At 40.6% G+C, this 13247-nt stretch overlaps 2 protein-coding genes across 6 annotated transcripts in view; both read left to right on the top strand.

The window, feature by feature from the left end:
* Positions 1–13247, top strand: part of Dpy19l2 (dpy-19 like 2) — a 102805-nt gene that overhangs the window by 25790 nt on the left and 63768 nt on the right. For all 5 annotated transcript variants that reach the window (XM_052755021.1, XM_052755002.1, XM_052754995.1 and 2 more), the window contains one exon: positions 406–505. In XM_052755021.1, coding sequence (XP_052610981.1) covers positions 406–505 — 100 coding nt within the window. The remainder of the gene's footprint in view (positions 1–405; positions 506–13247) is intronic.
* LOC128120821 (40S ribosomal protein S6-like) lies at positions 10104–10936 on the top strand. The gene has a single exon (XM_052755029.1). The coding sequence runs from the start codon at positions 10143–10145 to the stop codon at positions 10890–10892; it is 750 nt and encodes a 249-aa protein (XP_052610989.1). The 5' UTR covers positions 10104–10142; the 3' UTR covers positions 10893–10936.

Here is a 13247-nt window from a genome sequence, read left to right as displayed (position 1 = left end):
CCAGGTGTGGGAAGGACTTCTCTGTGTACTGATGGACACCCTAAGGAGCACAGGATCAGTGTCATGTCCTATTTCCTGAGCTTTCCCTGGAGATTAAAATTGAACGGTAAACATTTTTTTTTAAATAAGGAACTAAAGTTGTATTTAAATAATTTAGTTTACTGAAAAATTTTGTACAATATGATTTCTAAATGTCTGATTTTGTTTTATTCAAGCATTCTTCTTGTGCATCCATTTAAAATTATTTTAGTAAGTTGATTTCCAAAGATACATTTTGTTGTTTTACATGAAAGGTAAGGAGATCAGTTAGTTTTTGTGTTCAGCAAGGACTCCTGTGTTTCTGAGATACTGGCTGTCGAACTGTAGTTCACAGCAGAACTTACTGCTGCTGCTTCCTTCCCTCAGGACCTCAACCCTTCACAAAAAATACCTCATGGCGCTCTGCTTCTCCAATGTCGCTTTTATGCTCCCTTGGCAGTTCGCTCAGTTTATACTTTTTACACAGGTAAGATAGTTTGAACTAATTTAAGCTGAATGCTATGTGCATGGTTGTTCTAGTAGAGGGTTGTAGAATGCCTGCTTATCTATCTATCTATCTATCTATCTATCTATCTATCTATCTATCTATCTATCCATCCATCCATCCATCCATCCATCCATCCATCCATCCATCCATCTATCTATTTGAGGCTAGCTTCAAATTCACTCTGCAGCCCAAGTTGGCTGTCCATGAACTTGTGATGTTCCTGCCTTCATTTCTCAAGTGCAGGGGTGACAGAGGCACCACTATACCTAGCTGATTTTATTTGTGCTTTCAAGGGCTGTCAAATTAGGGCTGATCATTAAGTTTTCATAAATGTCTGTATTCTGTCTGTTCTGTTTGAGGAGCAAAATTCTAACAGGAGCCAAGCCATTATCAATTTTTTTCTTTTTTCTTCTCTGTCTCTGTCTCTGTTTCTCTCTCTTAGTGTTTTTGAGACAAGGTTTTTCTGTGTAGCCCTGGCTGTCCTGGAACTCACTCTGTAGACTAGGCTGACCTTGAACTCACAGAGATCCATTTGCCTCTGCCTCTCAAGTGCTGGGATTAAAGGCATGTGTCATCACCACTCAACCATTTCCCAGGCTTTCATCAAGATCTTGCTTATGTGAATTGAAGCCGTATTCTTTTTCCTAAAATACTAATAGCAAGAAATTAAACTCATGAAGCAGAGTAAGAGGACAGAGTGATGAAGATTTATGGCAATAAAAATATCCATAGGTCCTTACAACCAACAGTGATGCTCTGTACCAGAATGAGACATGGATTATGACTTGAGCTCAATAAACACAGCGTGTTTAAAGAATTGTTAAGGGATTCTCAGTACTTATTAGAGTTGCCTGTAACTCGGGTCATCCTATAGTTATTGTTTGTGCAGGCTGAAATCATAGAATATAAATAACTTTTATGTGTAGGTATTTTGCCTGCATGTAAGTCTGTGCATGACATGGTGGCAGTCCCTGCAGAGGTCAGAAGAGGGTGTTGGATCTCCTAGAACTGGAGTTACATTGATTGTTATGTGCTGCTTTGTGGATGCTGGGAATCAAATCTAGGTTCTCTGGAAGAGTAGCTAGTACAGTTAACCACTGAGCTATGTCTCCGGCCCCTAGAATGTTTTTTTAACAAGTCACTTCATTATAAGCAAATTTATCAATCTAGTAGTACTGATGAAGCTATGTGAGAGGCTCTTAAAGTGAGTTCAAAATTGCATTAGTGATTTTCCAACTATTCAAAGCATATTCAAGACTTAATTTTCTTAAACTAAAACACATGCTTACATTTGGGTTCGTATTTACATGTTCATGGGGAGATTCAAAATTTTTCTGAGGGTATTAGATTCCATTTTTTAAAATAAGGGTGAAGGTTAGTTCATGTCCCCTAACCATTTTGTCTGAGAAATGGATATAAAGGAAAGATGGTCCACATTTTGAAGGACAAAAATGATGAAAAAGGGTCACAGGAATCTAGGATATTTGTTCTGACAAATCATGATCATTCCAAGATGCTAAGAATTTTGGCAGCTAGATTTTAATTTTTAACTTACTCAGTTTCCCTTTGGAATCCCTAGATGTGTTGGAAAAGTTGTTGTGTCAGGCAAGTGAGATAACTGATGGAAGAAATTGTAGAGCAAGTTTGACTTGCAAGATATAAATTGTTTTTAGACAAGATAGTAGTGACATATTTATACTAAATTGATTATCAATTCAATTGTCTTTCTTTATGGGACTGATTTTCAATCTGGGGTGCATAATTAGTCCGTATCTTTTGTAATATTTAAGTCAGCATGACTGAATGCCTTTCTGCTTTTGCTAACAGCAGGGCCTTCTTTGCTGCCTGGAGTTTGTCCTTCTGTCACCAATAATGCTTTAGGGCAAGGAAAAGCTCCAGATGTCCTCCCCTAAGCAGGGACCTGGAAAGCAGACTGCCTGCATTGGCAGGACTGTGCACCCATCATGTATTATGTGCACTATAGAAGATGCCCCCACACCAATTCTAACAAAACACTTCCCTCTTCTGCATGAGAATGTGGCCTTCCATTAACTTCCCAGCCCTTCCCTGGGACACACGTGAATGTGTCTTGTTCATTATACTGCCAGACAGATTGCTTGGTGACTGTACAATTGCACCTGGAGTGGAAGGACTCCCAAATAAACTGAAGTCTACCTGAGAGGAATCACCAAACTTAGTGCTTGTTTGATTAAGGAGACTCTTGTCTGGAGCTTACCGTGGCCAATCCAATGAGCTCTAGTGATCTGCCTATCTCTGTCCCTTTCAGAACTGATGTTATGCATGTATGCTGATGACCCTGGTTTTTGTGCTGAAGCACCACAGACATTTTATCAGCTCAGCCACTTCACACCCCACTCTGAATTTTTCTTGTGAGCACGATTAGCAGGTGGTGCTAGCATTTCATTTGATTCCTGGAATCTTTATGACCTCTCTGATGTCTTCAATGACCTACTGTTCATTAAAAGTGTATTTTTATATCTCTAATTATTTGTGTATGTTTTGAGGTCATTCTTGCTATTGATTAATAGTTTTATACCATTGGGATCTGAGAGGAAGCAGAGAACCATTTCATTTTTTATTTATTAAGACTTGTTTCATGACTTATAATGTGGTTAGTGTTAGATAAAGTCTAAGAATGTCTGCTTCCTATCTGTTTGGTAGAATATTATGCCGGTATCTCTTAAATGTGTTTGACTTGTATTGTAACTAGCTCTGAGGGTTATTCATGTATTTTAATTTGTAATTTATTTTTATGTGTATGGGTGTTTTGTCTGTGCACCGAAAGCATCTAGTAACTAGGAAGGCAAGAAGACGCCTCAGGTTGACTTGTTCCCGATGCACAGATGGTTGTGAGCCACCGTGTCAGTGCTGGGATCTGAACCTGGGTCCTCTGAAGGAGTAGCCAATGTTCTTAAGTGCTGAATCACTTCTCCACCTCCTCTACTTAGTTTTAATCTGGAAGACCTAACTAGATGTGAGAAGAGTATTGACATACCCCTCCCACCACTATTTAAAAACCTATAGGTTCTTTTATGCCCAAAGAGTCAGTGGATGTTTACAACAGTTACATCCTTTTGATGGGTTGTTCCTACTTTAAATGTGTAGTGATTAACTAGTTATCTCTCCTGACTAGTTTGGTTTGAAGTTTACCAGGAACAAGAATGGTTGTCGTCTTGTTTGTGGCTTCCACTTGCATGTTACTTTGATGTTCAACTTTTGAGTCAGTTTATGGATGCCTCTCCTAGATCAGTGAATTTCTTGGAAATAGCAGATCAGTGGGTCTTGTTTGCTGATCCAGTCCATCAGTCTACATCTTTCAATGAGTGAGTTAAGGCCATTTTTGTTCAGGGTTATAACTGAAATGGATTTACTCTTATGTATGATTTTTGTTGTTTGATGTTTAGGTGTGCTGGTTAAATGGCAATTCTTTTCTTTCTAGATTTATAACCCTGAATGTTTGCAAGTTTGCTGTGTTTGACATGATTGACTCCTTTCCAGATCCTCTATGTTCATATGTTGTTTTCAGAGAATGTACTCCTTCCTATGTTCTCACGTGTAAGATTATCTTTCTTGTTCCTCTGTGTATAGTATTCTTTTAAGAATTTTTAAGGTTTTTAAGATTCCTTCAGAATCTCTATTTACGTGATTAATTTTCTTTATATATTTTTAAATGTTTGCTTATGATCCTGTTTTGGAAAAAAACTAATATAATAAATCAGTGAAGAGAAAAGAGTTAGGGCATGAAGTAAAGGGAGGGAGAGTATGAATGAAGGGGGAAGTCTGTGTAAACTCATGAAAATCAATGTAGAAATACTACGGATTAGCTTTAGAGAAAAGGACAGACTTAAGCACTTCTTCGAATAAGATACAAGTAAGCATATCAACTAACACTCAAAGTATGTAACTGTACATACTAAGAGAAAATAAGTTTAATTAAAATGTTTTAAACGTTTGAACAAGCTATTACACACATAAAACTGAAAATAAAATCTGAAAGTATATACACAAATAGAAATAAACTGAAATCAGTGATCTTAGTTGATGCTTTCTTTTGGAAGAGGAGTTCACCCCTCTGTTTACCTTAGTTCTGTTGATGAGGACTGCACCATGTTATTTTCTGCTGTGGTTGAGGAAGGGGTGTTGAGGATCTCACCCCTTCAGCCCTCCTCGAGTGTCTGTGTCTCCACAGTCTGTGTGGTTTGAGGTCTACTTCTCCTGTCCAGATGAAGCAACAGGGTCCTCATCCTGCCATGTACATCCCATGCTTTCAAAGATTCTTCTGCTCCCTGGGGCACTAGCAGAGGTGTAAGCACTGGGACACTAGGTGGTGCCAGTTTTCTAGTCCTTTCTCGGAGCTTTGGGGCCCCCAGCTATCCTCCTTTGCTTCTGAGTTCCTTCAGTTGAAGTCACCTTCTGCCCAAATCTGATATTCTCTGGAAGCACCTTGACAGGTCACCTGCTCCTCTGCCATATGGTAGGGGAGGGGAATTATGGGTATTGTAAATCTCCCAGCTTCACATCTCTGTATTCCTGAGAAGAGTTTAGACTCCTAATTGGGTTCCCAGAAGTACAGGCTGTGTCCCTGAAACCGTGGTGCTCGAGTGCTCTGGGGTTTTGCATGGGGAGGCTGGCAGAGCAGCTCTTCTTCTTGGAAGGACTCTGTCCAGGACGGAAGCTTGCCTGGTTTGGTGCGGTTGTTGCCACAGTGCTCCCTGGTCCATTCATTCCACCTCCCCATCCCTCTTGCCTTCTTTTGTGCATTTCTGAAGCTCTTCTGACAATTCTTTCTTTGGGGCAGAGTCTGTTTTGTCTGTCTTTCCTTACATTGACTCTCTCCTTCACCGTCTCACAAAGGTAGTCTCCGCTCTGCTATCTTCCTAGAAGTAACGAAACTCTTTTAATTGCAATTTGCCTTATGGAGGCTCTTGTGTTTGGGCATTTCTTTTTTTCCTTTTTTTTATTTAAAAGTTTTTTCTCCATTTTATATACCAACCACAGTTCCCCCTCCTTCCCTCCTCCTACTCACTCCTACCTTCCCCCAAACCCACTCCACCATCTACTCCTTAGAGAGGGTAAGACCTCTCATGGGGAGTCAACAAAGTCTTGGCATATCAAGTTGAGGCAGGACCAAGCCCCTCTCAGCTGTATGGAGGCTGAATAAGGTATCCCTCCATAGGGAATGGGCTCCAGAAAGCCACTTCATGCACCTGGGATAAATTCTGGTCCCAATGTCAGTGGCCCCACATACTGCCCAAGCCACACAACTGTCACCCACATTCAGAGGGCCTAGTTCGATCCCATGCAGGTTCCCCAGCTGTCAGTCCAGAGTCAGTGAGCTGCAACTAGCTCAGGTCAGCTGTCTCTGTGGGTTTCACCATCATGATCTTGACCCCTTTGCTCGTATAATCTCTCCTCCCTCTCTTGGACTGGACTCCTGGAGCTCCACTCAGTGCTTAGCTGTGGATCTCTGCATCTGCTTCCATCAGTTGCTGGATGAAGGTTCTATGATGACAATTATGGTAGTCATCGATCTGATAACAGGGGAAGGCCAGTTCAAGGACCTTCTCCACTATTGCTTGGAGTCTTAGCTGGGGTCATCCTTGTGGGTTCCTGGGAATTTCCCTAGCACCCGGTTTCTCCCTGACCCCATAATGGGCCCTCTATCAGGATATTTCTTTCCTTGCTCTCCCTCTTTGTCCCTCCCCCAACTCGACCATCCCATTCCCTCACATTCCCTTCCTGCCATGCTCCCAATGTACTCAGGAGATCTTATCTATTTCTCTTTCCTAGGGGGATCCATGCATGTCTCTCTTAGGGTCCTCCTTGTTACCTAGCTTCTCTGGGGTTATGGATTGTAGCCTGGTTATCCTTTGCTTTACATCTAATACCACTTATGACTGAGTACATACTGTGTTTGTCTTTTTGGGTCTGGGTTACCTCACTCGGGATGGTTTTTCTAGTTCCATCCATTTGCCTGAAAATTTCATGATGTCATTGTTTTTACCACTGAGTAATACTTCTTTGTGTAAATGTACCACATTTTCTTTATCCATTTTTTTTTGTTGAGGGGCATCTAGATTATTTCCAGGTTCTGGCTATTATGAATAAAGCTGCTATGAACATAGTTGAGCAAGTGTCCTTGTGGCATGAAAGTGCTTCCTTTGGGTATATACCCAGGAGTGGAATAGCTGGGTCTTGAGGTGCATTGATTCCCAATTTTCTGAGAAACCACCATATTGATTTCCAAAGTGGCTGTACAAGTTTGCACTCCCACCAACAGTGGAGGAGTGTTCCTCTTACTCTACATCCTCTTCAGCATAGGCTGTCATTAGCATTTTTGATCTTAGCCATTCTGACAGGTATAGGATGGTATCTCAGAGTTATTTTGATTTGCATTTCCCTGGTAGCTAAGGATGTTAAGCAATTCTTTAAGTGTTTTTCGGCCATTTGAAATTCTTCTATTGAGAATTCTCTGTTTAGATCTGTACCCCATTTTTTAATTGGACTACTTGGTATTTTGATGTCCAGTTTCTTGAGTTCTTTATGTATTTTGGAGATCAGCCCTCTGTCAGATATAGGCTTGGTAAAGATCTTTTCCCATTCTGAAGGCTTTCATTTGGTCTTATTTAATGTGTCCTTTGCCTTACAGGAGATTCTCAGTTTCAGGAGGTCCCATTTATTAATTGTTGCTCTCAGTGTCTGTGCTACTGGTGTTATATTTAGAAAGTGGTCTCTTGTGCTGATGTGTTCAAGGCTACTTCCTACTTTCTTTTCTATCAGATTCAGTGTAACTGGATTTATGTTGAGCTCTTTGATCCACTTGGACTTGAGTTTTGTGCAGAGCAGTAGGTATGGATCTATTTGCATTCTTCTACACGCCACCATCCAGTTATGCTAGCACCATTTGTTGAAGATGTTTTCTTTTTTTCTACTTGTATTTTTGGCTTCTTTGTCAAAAATCAGGTGTTCATAGGTGTGTGGATTAATGTTAGGGTCTTCAATTCAATTCCACATGTCTGTTTTAATGTCAATACCAAGCTCTTTTTATTACTACAGCTCTATATAGAGCTTGAAGTCAGGATGGTGATGCCTCTGGAGATTCCTTTATTATACAGGATTGTTTTGCTATCCTGGGATTTTTGTTTTTCCACATGAAGTTGAGTTGTTCTTTCAAGGTCTGTGAAGAATTGTGTTGGGATTTTGATGGGAATTGCATTGAATCTGTAAATTGCTTTTGGTAAGATTGTCATTTTTTTTTTTTTTTTGGTTTTTTCGAGACAGGGTTTCTCTGTGTAGCTTTGTGCCTTTCCTGGAACTCACTTGGTAGCCCAGGCTGGCCTCGAACTCACAGAGATCCGCCTGGCTCTGCCTCCCGAGTGCTGGGATTAAAGGTGTGCGCCACCACCGCCCGGCAAGATTGTCATTTTTACTATGTTGATCCTACCTATCCTCCAAGAGCATGGGAGATTTTTCAATTTTCTGATATCTTATTCAATTTCTTTCTTCAAAGACTTAAAGTTCTTGTCATATAGGTCTTTCTCTTGTTTGGTTAGAGTTACCCCAAAATATTTTATGTTATTTGTGGTTATTGTAAAGGGTGATTTTTCCTTGATTTCTTTTTCAGTCCATTCATCATTTGTATACAGGAGGGCTGTTGATTTTTTTTTTCAGTTAATCTTGTATCCCATGTTTTGGCATTTCTAAGCTGTGGTAGATTCTGCATCTATACAATTGTACATCTCATTAACTCCTCTGTGCTGTTACTTGTGTATGAAGGCGCTTTCTGGATCTCTGTAAGAATTTCCACAGAAGAGAAACATCCAAAGCTTCCAACTGTCAAATTGTGTCTCCTGTCCCAGTGCTTCTGAGGGAACTGAAGAAGACCTTTGGTTGGGCATGGCCATCAAGAACTCAGATACACCTCCTTGAAGACGAAACAGTGTCACTAGAGCATAGGTGTTGGGTGTTTCTTGCACAGATGGACCTGGACAGAGGCCTTGCCTGTGCAAGTAACAGTCGTTCTGCCTTACAGCACACTTGCAGTGCCAAGAAAGCCGCCAAGAGGTACAGGAGGCTCCACACTGACCGCACGCCCTCTGCAGACCTAGCTTTCTCCTGAAGCAGGCCTCCAAGGTCTGGTGATGATGGGCAAGTGCTCAAGTCAGGTTTTCCTACCTGGACAATTTGTGTGTTTTCCAACCTCTTTGAGACTCTGTCTAGCGGCTGCTCTATCCTTCATAGGATTAGGATTTTAAAGGTATTCAAATATTGGTAAATCTCATAGAAGATTCTCAACTCAAAACTCCTGGTTCCTTGCAAGCTGTTACCTAGTTCTTTCTTCAGTGAACGTCAGATCTGGCATGAAGGGTCCAAGGAAGGACAGTCCTTCTTCATCAAGTCCACAGAACCTTCCACTCAAGAACAGTAAGGACCTGCTAGCCTTTGATATAAATGCTGAAAGAGGCCTCCAACTGTGTCCCCACAGGCAATTTGATGTTCCTCCTCCTAGAAGATGTTGCTATAGCAGTTCTCTTACTGAGACCCAACCTCCCTCTCCATAAGCTTTGTCTAACTTGGCATCCTGTTAAATACTCTTAAAAATACATTGTAGGAGTGGATTTCTACAGATTAATTAGATGCTTCATTTGTTGTCATGATGCTTAATATATAGATTAAATTATCTCTTTGTAAACCAAATAGCAAATGACAAGGAATATGTTTATAGGATATATATTAATAGTTTCAAACCTTGTAACTAATTTACTTTAAGATTTCTGAACACATCTCTGATTTTAGAAATAGAAGTTTCCCAAGGACTTGAATATGTTTCCTGGAGACAAATTCTTACTTCTGCTGAAGGCTACTCACCTCGAAGCCAGTGTCTAAAAGAAGCACCCGGAAGCAAGAGGCCATGCCTGTTCTCTGTATTTCACAGTGGACTTATCAACTCTGCTGCTTGTGTCTGGAGATAGAAATGATCTTTTAACCAGCAATTAAACTAACAACATTTCAGAAACCCTGCAGAATCTTTGCCTGTTCAGTATTTTTTCTCAACCAAAGCTTGGCTGTGGTGTTTTAGGAAGTGCTGAAGATGAGTAAATCATCACTGTATTGCTACAATATTGGTAAAAATAAGAATGAAAGACTAAGTGTGCCAAGCTTCAGAAGTGGGGGCCATTTTGCTTCAATCCCAAAGTAGTCCAGTCCAGCAGGTAGCACTCGCTTCCTCTAACCGATGAAGGTCACAAGGCCCAGGCATCCAACTAAGCCAGGCTTGCCTGTGAAGCGCCTGCACTTTCTAGGTTGCTTTTGAGGCACACTCAGCATCTTAGAACTCAGTTCTACTCAAAGCTTCAATCTGACTTAATTGTTTATATTATTGTTATACAGAAAGGTCTCCAACTTTTATGCAACATTGATAAAAGAAATATACAATTGAACAATACTTCTACACCTTGGATAAACTACTAATTACATTTACTGTTACTCAGTGGTTTTCCTACGTAAAATACAAAATTAATTTTCCGGTGACCTGGGTTAAGCGGAAGTCGGGTCTCTTTTTCGTGGCGCCTCCTAGGCGGTCGGCCGTGTCAAGATGAAGCTGAATATCTCCTTCCCCGCCACCGGCTGTCAGAAGCTCATCGAAGTGGACGATGAGCACAAGCTTCGCACGTTCTACGAGAAGCGCATGGCCACAGAGGTGGCTGCCGACGCCCTGGGCGAAGAGTGGAAGGGCTACGTGGTCCGAATCAGTGGCGGGAATGACAAACAAGGTTTTCCCATGAAGCAAGGCGTGTTGACCCATGGCAGAGTGCGCCTGCTGTTGAGTAAGGGGCATTCTTGTTATAGACCAAGGAGAACCGGAGAGAGGAAGCGCAAGTCTGTTCGAGGATGCATCGTGGATGCCAACCTCAGTGTTCTCAACTTGGTTATTGTAAAGAAAGGAGAGAAGGATATTCCTGGACTGACAGATACTACTGTGCCTCGTCGGTTGGGACCTAAAAGAGCTAGCAGAATCCGAAAGCTTTTTAATCTCTCTAAAGAAGATGATGTCCGCCAATACGTGGTCAGAAAGCCGTTAAACAAAGAAGGTAAGAAGCCCAGGACCAAAGCGCCCAAGATTCAGCGTCTTGTTACTCCACGTGTCCTGCAACACAAACGCCGTCGTATTGCTCTAAAGAAACAACGAACCAAGAAAAACAAGGAGGAGGCTGCAGAATATGCTAAACTTTTGGCCAAGAGAATGAAGGAAGCCAAAGAAAAGCGCCAGGAACAGATCGCCAAGAGACGTAGGCTGTCCTCTCTGAGAGCTTCTACTTCTAAGTCTGAGTCCAGTCAAAAATAAGTCTTTAAGGGTAACAAATAAATGATCATACCTTAAAAAAAAAAAAAAAATTAATTTTCCTCACAAGGTGACCTTATGAACTTTCTTTCATTGCCTATAATTATTTTTTAAGTGATCTAGACTCAGTAGGAAGCACACAAACAATTGTCACAATGTCCCTTACAATCTGCTTGTTTGTTTTCTTTCTCTCTCTCTCTTTATTCTTTCTTTCATCCTTTTTCTTCCTTTCTTTCTTTGCTGTTTTTTTTCTAAACTTAGATGAAATCTCGGATTATTCCATATATTTATCTTTTGTTTACAGAAAGAAAAATAATTTTAATTTAATCGCAGTAATTCTCCTTTCCATTTCTTCTGAAAATTTTATTCCAAAATTTTAAAAATTAATTTCTTAATAATATTGTATTTTCCAGCCATAGAATACAGAATATTCTTCTGCTTATTTAAGCTCTTTTAAAAAACTTAATTCTGTTACTTTTTTGAGGTTTTATTTGAGAGTATAATATAATCACATAATTTCTCCTTCCCTTTCCTCCCTCCAACCCTCTCCCATGTACCCCCTCCTTGCTCTCTTTCAAATTCATGGCCTCTTTTTAAAATATTAACTGTTGTTTTACATACACACATTGTAATATGCATGAATATATATTACTAGATACAAAGAAACCTTCTCAGTCTGCGTAATGTTACTTGTATGTTTTCAGGGCTGACCATTTAGTATTAGAGAACCAATTGATGCGTTTTTCCATAGGAAACACTGTTTCTCCCTCTCTCAAAGTTCCTCAGCTGCCTGTAGGTCTTTCTGTAGAGCTGAGGCCTCATGGCCTTCTGTCCACTTTGGCTTGTCCGTTGTTCCCTTTGTTTATCTCACATTTAGGAAGCTATGTTGACGAGATTTTTATGGGTGTACTTTCCAACACTACTAGGAGACACAATCTCCCAGTTAGTTCTCTGATCCTCTGGCTCTTACAATCTTCCTGCCCTCTCCTCTACAATGTTCCTTGAGTCTTAGATGCTGGAGCTGTTTTGTAAGTGTATCCGTTGGGACTGGATTCCACAGTTCTGAGTTTTGGTTGGTTGTGGTTTTCTGTAGTGGTCTCCATCTGTTGCAAAGATGTTTCCTTGATGAAAGGTGAAGACTACATTTATTAGTGGGTATAGCACAAATGTTTATGGATTGTTGTCATGAATTATGGCAATTTAGTAAAGTGGTGGCTGTAGGTCATTTTCCTTCTTTAGAACCTTACATGGGACCTTCTGAGACTATGAAAGCTAGTCCTCAGGGAGAAGGCATTCAGTCAGTTCCAGCTTGGGGCCTTCTGAGCCTTGTGTCTGAAATAAGTGCTGTCTTTGAGCAATAGGGACCTTCCACCTCTTGGTGGTAACCATGACAAGAACCTGCAATGTTTTGAGGCTCTCTTGGACAACCAATCCTGACCAATACCTCAAAAGAGGGCTTCTTATGCTTGGTGTTGGGGTTTTGTGAGGTGGTCTTTGGCTCTTGGAGAGAGTATTGCCAGTAGAGATGGAAAAGTTTTATTTAAACTACATGTGTATATTTATTATTTATACACCAACTTATGCATATTATGTTTTTAGTAGATCATTAATGGTATGATTCCTAATGACTTTTTCAGACATCTTTACTGTTACTTTTCCCTTCACCCCCCTCCTTAATAAGAGTCTCCTCTTTCCCATTTCCCCAGTCAGGTCAATAGCGCCCTGCTATTCCTCTCTCTATTGCTTCTACAACCAACTACCCTGAAAATGGTTCCTTTTTCCTTAACTTTCCTAGTTTGTAATATTCACAAATCACTGTTTTTGCCTCTGAATTTTGAGAAGTCCTCAGTTGCACTTCTTATTCCAGTATCGCCTCCTCTCTACTTCTTCCCCTCCTCCTGAAATGTCAGTGTCACACGTGGGCTGTGTACCATGTGCTCTGCCTCTGCGGTGCTTTTCTCCATATATTTTCCAGGGTTTATAATTTTGTGCTTTCCTTAGGATGTTTTCCTCTAACCCATCTTGTAGCACACCTCTTTTTTGTTTATCCTACTTTGAAACTTAGCTGTTGAGGTTTTCTTTCAAAAGAAGCTTTATTCATTTCATTTGAACCCTTGGAGATAGTTACTGACAGTTGTGAGCCATCGGCTGTGGGTGTTGAGAACTGAACTCCAAACCTCTGGAAGAACAGCAAGCCCTTTTAACCACTGATCCATCTTCCCAGCCCCCCTCTCAGCTTCTTAATACTAATTACTGTAATAATTAGTTGCAGATTTTCAGTTTGGTTACTTCCTTAGGACTGTTAGTTCTCTCATCAAATTTTTAGCCCTACCTATTATGTCCTAGAGCATACAAAAC

The sequence above is a fragment of the Peromyscus californicus genome, unplaced genomic scaffold (genome assembly GCF_007827085.1).
Source record: "Peromyscus californicus insignis strain IS unplaced genomic scaffold, ASM782708v3 Scaffold_11__1_contigs__length_118956290, whole genome shotgun sequence".
In the NCBI taxonomy this organism is placed as follows: domain Eukaryota; kingdom Metazoa; phylum Chordata; class Mammalia; order Rodentia; family Cricetidae; genus Peromyscus; species Peromyscus californicus.
Note: the sequence above shows the minus strand (reverse complement) of the source record. Positions and strands in the feature narration are given on the sequence as shown.